This window comes from Enhydra lutris, unplaced genomic scaffold (genome assembly GCF_002288905.1).
Source record: "Enhydra lutris kenyoni isolate GAN:26980312 unplaced genomic scaffold, ASM228890v2 scaffoldscaffold13, whole genome shotgun sequence".
Taxonomy (NCBI): domain Eukaryota; kingdom Metazoa; phylum Chordata; class Mammalia; order Carnivora; family Mustelidae; genus Enhydra; species Enhydra lutris.
Genome location: NW_019154097.1, coordinates 36736133 through 36746232, shown reverse-complemented (window position 1 = coordinate 36746232; position 10100 = coordinate 36736133). Strand labels below are relative to the sequence as shown.

The window sequence follows — 10100 nt, the reverse complement described above, 5'->3', positions numbered from 1 at the left end:
AGGACCTGCGCTAGGACCCCGGGGACGGGTACCGTGGCCGGCGGGCGGGGCGCGAGCGGCAGGTGGGCAGGGGCTGGGACCCGCGGCCGGGTACGCGGGTGGGCGGGGCGGGGGCGGGGCGCTCAGGGTGATGGGCGGGGCATACATGTCCTTTCCTCTCGCGGGTCCCGCCCTCCATTCTCGGGCGGGAGACCGCGCGCTCAGCCGCCGGCTCTGCCCCAGGGTCAGCCCCGGGCGCGGCTGCAGGCGCGGCGCGGCCGCCGGGTATCGCCGGGGCCCTGGCAAGCTGAGTTCCTGGTTTCCGGGCCGGGGTGCGCCCCTCCATCCGTCCTAAACCCCGTCCGGTCGCAAGGGGTAAGTCTCCAGCCGGCGGGGACAGTCGCGCTCCCCACCGTCCCGCGTCGCGGGGCAGTCGTGGGCGAAGTGCGCTGCGCGTCTGGGCCCCAGGCCACCGGCTGCGGACACGTTTGGCCGAGGAGGACACCGAGGCTGGCGTGGAGGGAGAGGAGAGTGACTTGCCCGAGGTTACCGAGCCCGGGAGAGTGGAAGCGCGCTCCCGCCGTCCCCTGGAGAGCCCAGGCACTGCCCTTCCGGAGGAAGACACCGCTGCCCCCACTCCCCCGCACCCCATCCCTACTCCACCGCAACGGCAGCACGGCCGCCCCTCTCGGCGCAGCCCCCGCTCGGGCCTGGTGTGTCCCCACTGGGCCGGCTCAGGGCTCGATTTCCGGTGTCCCCGCTGTTACCCGCTGGAGTCCTCCAAGCCCCGCCCGGGCGCCCCGCCCTGCGCTGCTGCCCGAGTCCGAGGGCAGGCAGGCCGCCCTCTGCTCCCCGCGGAGGGCAGGGGTTGAGGGGGAGGACCTGAGAGCCCAGACAGGGGGGACGCTTGGCCTCTCCAAGGTAGAGCTGCAGGATTCGGCTGAGCACGGAGCCACTGTCCCTCTGTCCGCCTACCGGAGCTGTCATAGCTCGGGCCACCCAGGGGAAGGCAGGGAGCAAGGAGGGAGCCCCTATCCCCTATCAGAGCGTTCCTTTGCAGGTGTTCCTTGGATCCCCGAGATACAGGCACAGAGCCCGACAGCCCTGGGAGAGGTGGACTGACTCCAAGCCCCCTCAGTCTCTCCTAGTGCCCAGGTTCAAAAGCTTGACCCAGCAATGCGCTGCCGCAGACTGGCCCTGGGCCTAGGATTCTGCCTGCTGTTGGGCACTGCCCTCTGCTTTCTGTGGTGAGCATGTCCCCATGGAGCCCTCCCTTCACCCCAAACTCCTCCATTTCTTGGCATCTCAACACCCAAATCGTGACCCCTTTATGGATTCCTAGGTCCCCCCCCAACCTCTCTTGGAACTCCAGTCCCCCAACTGCAATCCCAGTAAGACCAAACTAGTTTTGCTTTCTGGATTTTGATTAGCAATGGCCTCAGGGCCTCTGCACTCGCTCTTTCCTCAGCTTGGACCATTCTTCTAAGAACTCCTGTGCATGCACCACAATTCACCCCATGTGTTCCCTCTGTGAAGCCCTCCCAACACGGCCACCATCACTCCCTTCACTCCCTCGTGCCTAGGGCCTGGCATCAAGAACATTCCCGTCCCTGGAACGAAGACCGCACGGGTGGATAATGGCCACATTGCAGGAGACCAGGAGGCTTTGACCTCTGAGGTCAACCAGACTCAAGGAGTGGTGGGGGATCCCATCAACGTGCACCAAGTGGGTTTTCAGCCTCATGACAGTCAACAGGTGTTTTTCCTTCCCAGGGTGTATGTGGAGAATTGGCTGCCCTTTTCCTATGTCCCCTATTACCTCCCCTGCCCAGAGATCTTGTAAGTACGGGGCGGGGAGAATTGGGGCCCTGTGGGTTGCCTGGAGTGGGGCCACTGGGAAAGTTTTTGGGTCCCTTTGCAGGTTATGAGGTCCTAAGCTCATGATTCTGAACAGTTTGATAAGTGCTGGGTAATGTTCCCAGGCCAGTCGTCCCGTGTCCCTGCAGCGCCCCCTCTGTGCTTTGACCTTGAGCATGCCACAGTGCTCTGAGCCTCACTTGCCTCCTCTGAAGAATGGGATGCTGGCGGTCCCCTTTCGGGGCCACCTGGAGCACGGAGCACGATGACAGCCGTAAGCCATCTGCTGTAGCACGCGCCACATAGCAGGTGATCAGGAAACAGTGCTCTTAGGACATGACCTTTTTGCTAAATGTTGTGTTCGGTGTGGATCCAAGGAACAAATGAGCTTGGGACCAGGCTTCCGCCACACACCGAAGCTGACTTTTTGACGGTTAAGAGTGACAAAATGCGCTCAAGGGGGATCTCCACGATAGCAAAAGGCAGGTTTCAAATCTGGATCATAGACTGCTCAGGAGCCACGAGGCATGGGTCGCTGTTGTAAACACAGAGTATAGTCAGTTAAGAAGCTGACCCGGAGGAAGCAGTGGGTGTTCCGAAAAGCAAAAACCAGAACACTTTGCTCATTCAAGACACGGCGTGGGAGGACGCTATCTCCTGAGTTTCAATTTTCATTTCCTTGATTTCCGCGGAGGATCTCATTTCCCCCAGCCCTCCCCACGAACTGAGTTCCCTCTTTCCTGACGCCCCTGCCATATGCCTTCTCTCCCTCCCCCCCCCCCCCCGCCTGCTTGTAGGGGGCTCTAGCACTACCTTGGGCCCAAAGTATTCGCTACATTCTTTTTCTTCCCAGTTTGTCTCTTGTTTGGGTCCAGTTAGCTCTTTTTTTTTTTAACAGATCAAAGTTGGAGAATTTTTGCAAGTGTAAATGGTCACCTTTCTGTCTTTTCATGTGCATTTCTTCACGTTTAGTTTTCCTGCCTACGGTGCGGGTACGAACATGTGAAGTTGGCTTTTGTTTTGTTTTGCTTTGGGGTTTTGTTTTTTGGGTTTTGTTCTTGTTTTTTGGCTCCAGCTCATCTGTGGCCTCAGCTGATGACTGTTGAGCTCTCCAGTGAGGCTGGAGCGTAGCTGGGCTTGGGGGGAGGCTTGGGGGGAGGTGGGATCCCACTGCCTTCTCCCTCCTCACTTCCTGCCTTGGCCTCTGCCCTCACTTTCTGAGCCGGGACCTGAGCGCTTGTTGGGGTGGAAACCAGGGCAGACAACCAAGGGGACGGACTGACTCTTAAAAACTGTTGATTCAAGAGTTTAAACTGATCACGGGAGGACAAGCACATATTGCAGGATCCCACTTATATGAGATCTCTAGAATAATCAAATTCGTAGAAGCAGAAGTAGAATAATGGTTACCAGGAGAGGCCGAGGGGAGCCAGTGTTTCATGAGGACAGAGTTTCAGTTTGGGAAGATGAGAATGTTCTGGAGAGGAATGGTGGGGACAGTGGCACAACAGTGTCCGTGTGCTTCAGGACCCTCAACTGTGTACTTCAAACTGGTTAAAATGGGGACACCTGGATGGCTCAATGGGTCAGATCGTCCGACTCTTGGTTCCAGCTCAAGTCACGATCTCAGGGTCATGAGATCGAGCCTCACGTCAGGCCCCAAGTTCAGCAGGGAATCTGCTTGAGATTCTCTCTCTCTCCCTCTACCCCAACTCTCTCTTTCCGTCCTGTGGACAAAAAATTGGTAGGAAAACTTAAGGAGGCTTAAGCTATCCCATTAAAGATGCCACATTGAAAATTCCTCAGGGAGGGGCAGGCACGGTATGCTCAGGTGGTCTGGCCTGACAGCTGACCTCAGGCCTCTTCCGTAGCTGCTGCCCTCCCCGGGTGGCCTCGCGCAGGCCTCCGCCTTCTCTGGGCCTCACTTCTACCCTCTGGGGAAGGACATTATTGGGAGGACTTTCAAGCCCGAGGAGTCCAAAGTCTGGCCCCGGGTCCTTCCAGCCGGCTGGTGGAAGGACCAGGGGCTCTGTGCAACCCGCAGGACCTTCCTCCTTACTTCTTCCCTGAGGCTGCCCTCCGCTGCAGCTAGTGGAGGCTGGCCACACAGCCTGCCTGCCAAGAAGGGGACAAGCTGCCTTCACAAGCATTCACTCAGTGCTGGGCCTGGGCGCGTCCCTTGGTCCTCGGGCCAGCTCGGAGGGTGCAGGATGGTTACCCATTTTACAGATGAGGAAGAGTGGGGGCCTGAGCCAGGGTTCCATGACAGACACAGAATGGAGGAGGGAAGGAGAAAGGGAGATCGACTGATGGAGCTGAGCCAGCCTGGAATCCGGGGAGCAGGCACCGGGAAGGGCAGGCTGGGGCTCGGGCAGGTGCCGAGGCTGTCGGAATGTCTCCACAGAAACCTCAGCTCTGCTCTTTGGGCCTTTCCACCGGGGTCAAGCCCACCCAGGCCCTGCAGGATCCTCTCTACCCAAGGCCGGCTGGTGTAGATGGTAATCACGCCCACCAAATACTGTCGAAGCAGCGCCTTGATTGGTGTCTGTGTAACTGGGTCCTGCAAGTGATCATCCCATGGGCTCCGTTGACTCAGCCCAGGTCCCCAGGCAAGAAAGGGGCAGAAACTCAGATCACCGGCTCTTTGCAGCTTCTCAGAACCTCTACCCACTGCCAGGCCCCTACAGAGGGATATGTTTGAAAGAGCCTCAGCTTTGCAGACAGAGGACACAGGGTATCAAGCACTGCCCTGCCCCTTAGCGACCCCAGAGGGACTGCTTCTGTAGGAGCCCAGCCCCAGCAGCGGGGGGGGGTGGGGGGGCTTGGAGGAGTGGGGAAGGTTCCAGGAAGTCTGCCTGGGAGCTGGAAGGAAGCCTGCCCCATGAGAGGGGGAGTGGGGTGGGGGGGGATGGTTTGCTGCTTCTCCACTCTGTCCTTCCCTGAGTTGCTCTGTCCCCAGCCCTGGCACTAATAGTTCTCTGTCACCTCTGCCCCCAGCAACATGCAACTGCAGTATAAGGGGGAGAAGCCGTTCCAGCCCGTGACCTGGTAAGTGACTGCCATTTCCCCCTTTGTGGCCCAAGGGACCTGGGGGCCACCTCCCCTCACCACTGGCCCTTCTCGGTTACAGGTCACTGTACCCTCAGCCCAAGTTGCTGGAGCAGAGGTGGGTGTTGGGTGGGGCCTGGGTGCAGAATGGAGAGATTGGGGGGAGGATGGGGGGCCTAGAGGGGGTGGGGAGTGCAGGTATAGAGCTCTGACTTATAAGCTGGGGTGGTAGGGGTGTCAGGTGGCCTTGGGGCCCAGGTAGTCTGGGACCTGGGTTCTGGTCCTGTCGGTCACTAGCTCTTCACCTTGGGCAGACTGCCCGGAGCCTTTTGTGTACAAGTGGGTAAGAATACCGGCTTCGTGGCCGATTGGATGGAGAACTAGATGAGATGGTGTTTGCAAAAGGCGTAGCTCCAGGTGCCCGAGTGGCTCAGTTCATTTGAGTGTCCAACTCTTGATCTCAGGGTGGTGAGTTCAAGCCCCATGTGGGGCTCCACGCTGGGCATGAGACTACTTAAAAAAAAAAAAAAAAAAAAAGGCGGCACTGCATAGTAGGTGCTCAATCTGGGGTCCCTTGCTACCCTGTGTGGATTAGGCACTTAGCAGGTGCCTGAAGTGCCAGGGTCCCTTACACAGTGGATGTGCGTTCACTCCTGGTCCTCTTGACCATGCTGGAGAGGAGCCATTATCCCCACTTCCCATAGGAGGGTCTGGGGCCCAGAGACAGGGATGAAGCGTGGGAGGCAGGACCAGGATGAGGCTGCGGCTCTCCCAAGGGAAGGGCCTCAGCCCCCCGGCCCCCCCTGCTGCCAGGCCTTCGGAGCTGCTGACGCTTACGCCCTGGTTGGCACCCATCGTGTCCGAGGGAACCTTCAACCCCGAGCTGCTGCGCCACATCTACCAGCCTCTGAACCTGACCATCGGGGTCACGGTGTTTGCCGTAGGGAAGTGAGTAGTCGGCCGCGTTGGGGGTTGTCCCTGAGCCCTCGGAGCTTACAGCCTGGGAAGGAACAGGACCGGGACACGGGTCCCCGCCTGGACACCAGGGAAGCACTGAGCCAGGCACTATGCACGTGGGAAGGTAGGGAATAGAGGGTGATGAGGGGAGGGCTTCCCGGAGGAGGGGGTCTGGCCCTGGCATGGAAGCAAGGAGACGGCCCAGGTGAGGGAGCAGCGGGAGCCTTTGTGAGGACACCCCGTGGGCCTCCTCACCCCTCTCTGCCTCCCCAGAACTGTCGAGGCAGGCATGAAGGACTGGAAACACTTAAGACCGCCTCACATAACTGGGGTCCCTGGTCAGGCCGCAGGCAGGTCAAGCCCCGCCCCTCAGGTCCCTCCCCTCTGCCTACTCTGGGCCCGCCACTCTCTGGGTACCTCCTGGTTTCCTCTCCTCCCCCTCACCCTGCCCGGCCTTGCCTTTAGCCACCACCAGGCAGCCTCCTCCTGCGTCTCATTTTCCAGTTTCCCGAGGGAGAAACCACGACGGGGCCCCAATACCTCAAGTGCTGGCCAGGTGACAGGTGGCCCGCCTGGGGTCAGGTTCTATCAGCTTCGACCTGGGGGGGGCGCAGCCCCAAGCCCCCAGCACCACTCACCCCGTCCTGACGCAGCCACTTAACCCACCAAGTGGTCACCTTCCTCTCTCTGAGCCTCGGTGTCTCTGCCTCTAAAATGCAGATTATTGGGGGGCCCTGGGCTGGCTCAGTCAGTGGAACGAACGACTGTCGATCTTGGGGTTGTGAGTTCAAGCCCCGCATTGAGTGTAGAGATTACTTAAAAAAAAAAAAAAACAACCAATAAACTTTGAAATGGGGATTGTGGTGCCTGCCTTAAGGGAGTTTGTGAGGCTCGAAGGAGCTAAGAATCGCTTCAAACACTGCCCCGCACCTAGTTAAGTGCTCACGGAAAGTCAGCTGGGTGTGCGAATCACAGTATCCTTCCTACGAAGGAAGAGGTCCGTACTGTGACTATGGGGGTGGGACAGAGGACCCCAAGGTTTCAGACCAGAGTGGCATCTCCAGGGGTAGAGCTGGGAGGTGGACCCCAGCCTGGGGTGAGCCCAGCCCCACTCCCCTGCCCCATGCAGGACAGGGCCAGCATGTGGTGGGGCAGGGCCAGCAGGGCCAATGACGTCATTCCCACAAGGTACACGGGCTTCGTGCAGCACTTCCTGGAGTCCGCCGAGCGCTTCTTCATGCAGGGTTATCGGGTGCGGTACTACCTCTTCACCGACGACTCCGCAGCCATCCCTCGGGTCCCGCTGGGCCCCGGCCGCCTCCTCAGCACCATCCCCATCCAGAGGCACGCCCACTGGGAGGAGATCTCCACGCGCCGGATGGAGCAAATCAGCCGGCACATCGCCAAGAGGGCACACCGGGAGGTGGAGTACATCTTCTGCCTCAATGTGGACATGGTGTTCCGGAACCCATGGGGCCCCGAGACCCTGGGGGACCTGGTGGCCGCCATTCACCCCGGCTACTATGCTGTGCCCCGCCAGCAGTTCCCCTACGAGCGCAGGCATATTTCCACCGCCTTCGTGGCAGACGGCGAAGGGGACTTCTATTATGGTGGGGCGGTCTTCGGGGGGCGGGTGGCCAGTGTGTACGAGTTTACCAGGGGCTGCCACATGGCCATCCTGGCGGACAAGGCCAATGGCATCATGGCCGCCTGGCAGGAGGAGAGCCACCTGAACCGCCGCTTCCTGTCGCACAAGCCCTCCAAAGTGCTGTCACCTGAGTACCTCTGGGACGGCAGGAAGCCCCAGCCGCCCAGCCTGAAGCTGATCCGCTTTTCCACACCGGACAAGGCCACCAGCCGGCTAAGGAGCTGATGGCAGAGCCAGGGCTGCCGTGGAGGGGTCCCCATGCCCCACAGCCGGTGCGCCCCAATGCCTCCCTTCTCGGGCTCCAGGTGAGACCAGTCCAGCCCTGCCTACCTCTGTCTCAGCAGAAAATGGAGGCAGAAAGGCCTTTGTAAACTGTAAAGGGCTGCACCCACATGAGAACACAAAGCTCACACGGCCAGGAAGAAGGGAGGAAGAGGTGAAGCGGACAGGGCCTGGTGGGCCCTACCCAGCGGACGTGCCTTTTGGGGCAGGCTCTGGAGTCAGCCCTCCTCCGTGCCTGAGAGTAAAAACTCCGTGCCCACCTCTGCCCCCGCCCGTTCCGCTGCCTATTGCCCTTAAAGTTGCACTTCTAGGCGTGCCTGGGGGGCTTAGTCAGTTAAATGGCTGCCTTCAGCTCAGGTCATGATCCCAGGGTCCTGGGATCGAGCCCCACATCAGGCTCCCCGCCCAGTGGAGAACCTGCTTCTCCCTCTCTCTGCCTGCTGCTCTGCCTACTTGTGCTCTCTCTATCTCTCTGTCAAATAAATAAATAAAACCTTAAAAAAAAAATTTTGCACTTCTGAGCCCCTGGTGTGGAAGGCAGCCCAGATCCCTCTTCTCTGGCTGCTGGGGTTCCTGGGTCCTGTGCTGTCCTCCACCCACAGGGGCCCAAGCCTGCGCTGGGCTGTGGAGGGCGCCTTGGCAGTGGGATAGGCCTGGCTCTCCGGTGTCAAACCTAGCCCGTACCGCACGGTGGGCCACACTCCCTGGCACCAGCCACATCCTTTGTAAGAGGGCTTGGGCAGCTTTTAACAAAGGTGGCATGGAGGGCGCCTGGGTGGCTCAGTCGGTTGGGCTGCGGACGCCCGGTTTTGGCTCAGGTCATGATCTCAGGTCCTGGGATGGAGCCCCGCCCCCACTACCTGGGGCTCTACGCTCAGGAGGGAGTCTGCGTGAGACTCTTTCTCTCCCTCTGCCCCTCCCCCCAGTCATGTGCACATGCACACACATGCACGCTCCCTCCCTAAAATGAATAAATCTTAAAAAAAAAAAAAAAAAAAGCTGGTGTGTGCTAAGCCCTACACAGGGTGTTTTCACCTGCACATCCTTGGGTAGGTGTGGCTGGCCACCAGGGATCCGGGAGGCCTGGGTTTCAAACACAGTCAGCTTGTGGGGGTGCAGAGAGGGTCCAGTTGTGCAGAAAATCTGGACTAAAGCTGACCGCTGCCACAGACGGGATTCCGTTCCTGTGAGCCCATCAGCTGGCTTCTGGTGGCCTCTTGGACCCCGAGCCCGGAACGCAGGTGTCCGCAGCTCCCAAGGCGAGGGTCAGCCTTGGCCCCATGAGGCTGCCGATGGGGCTCCGAAGCTGTGGTGCAGGCCCAGGATTAGAGGGCCCGGGTGGGTAGCCTCGCCAGGGCAGCAGCCCCAGAGGGACTTGCGAGCACAACCCCCCATGGGTGTGTCTGCCTGGCAGGACAGAGATGGGGTGGGCGTGGGTTCAGGCTGCAGTAGCCCAGTGTTCACTCCTCTGGGGGCAGCTGCTCCTTTGCCACGGAGGGTGCGGGGGGTACGCTCTGGCCACATTGGGAAGAAGAGGCACCCCCCCGACTTGGCCACCCCTGGCAAACCTGGGGTTCTGCCCAAAGCCTCCTCCTGTAGCCTGTGGTCTGGCTGGTGAGCAAGGACAGACTGCCAGAGTGTGAGCAGACCAAGCAGACCACGTGAGCAGAGGAGACGGCTTGGGCTGGGGAGGATGAGTCAGGGAGAGGCTCTGGGGGCACTTCCAGGGGAAGCAGGGCAAGAGCGGGCCCACAGCCTGTGTGTCCCAGTGGCGAGCCCCTTCCCAGAGCATCAGGACCTGCCCTGTGAGGTGAGTTGTTGAAAAAGCAGGACTTGCCTTCAAGGGACTTCCACCTTGGGCCAGGAAGAGGCCCCTTGGCGTGGAGACCACAGAAGGCCTCTGGGTTGGGGGTGGGGAGGTGGCCCTGAGGCCCGGGTGGCAGCAGCAGACTTGCAGGGGAGAAGGGAGCCCCTGCCTCACTCCCAGCCCAGCCTCTCCTGGACCCCGCTGATTTCCCACCTCAGCCTTGGCCCAAACCCCCAAGGAGAAGGTTGACACTTATCCCCGCCACAGGGCACAGCCCTCAGACCTGAGTTGAGGGAGTGACAGGACCCAACTCTTGGAATCAAACCAGGGTCCAAACTACTTTCCAAAACAGAGCTGAGGGCTTGGAGCCAGAACTGCTGCATGGGTGGGAAGAGGTAAGGAGTCTGGTGGGGGTTGGGAGGGGTGCAGGGGGACGGGGCCTTAGCCTGCAGACGGGGGCGTGGCGGGGGCGGCACAGAGACAGTCCCAGCAGTCTGACAGAATCTGATCTGAGCCCCAGGC

At 60.2% G+C, this 10100-nt stretch overlaps 1 protein-coding gene across 12 annotated transcripts; it reads left to right on the top strand.

Annotated features, from left to right (window-relative positions):
- Positions 1 to 237: 237 nt before the first annotated feature.
- LOC111146249 (globoside alpha-1,3-N-acetylgalactosaminyltransferase 1 (FORS blood group)) lies at positions 238 to 8121 on the top strand. Of its 12 annotated transcripts, none has more exons than XM_022501713.1 (7): positions 238 to 354; positions 1040 to 1226; positions 1753 to 1818; positions 4834 to 4884; positions 4967 to 5002; positions 5698 to 5832; positions 7030 to 8121. In XM_022501713.1, the coding sequence occupies exons 2-7, from the start codon at positions 1156 to 1158 to the stop codon at positions 7712 to 7714; spliced, it is 1044 nt and encodes a 347-aa protein (XP_022357421.1). In that variant the 5' UTR covers positions 238 to 354; positions 1040 to 1155; the 3' UTR covers positions 7715 to 8121. The 12 variants fall into 12 exon arrangements, with proteins under 12 accessions (XP_022357421.1, XP_022357422.1, XP_022357431.1 ...); XM_022501714.1 differs by having other exon boundaries at positions 302 to 354; positions 1118 to 1226; XM_022501717.1 differs by lacking the exon at positions 238 to 354 and adding an exon at positions 4241 to 4570 and having other exon boundaries at positions 1171 to 1226; positions 1448 to 1818.
- Positions 8122 to 10100: the final 1979 nt, after the last annotated feature.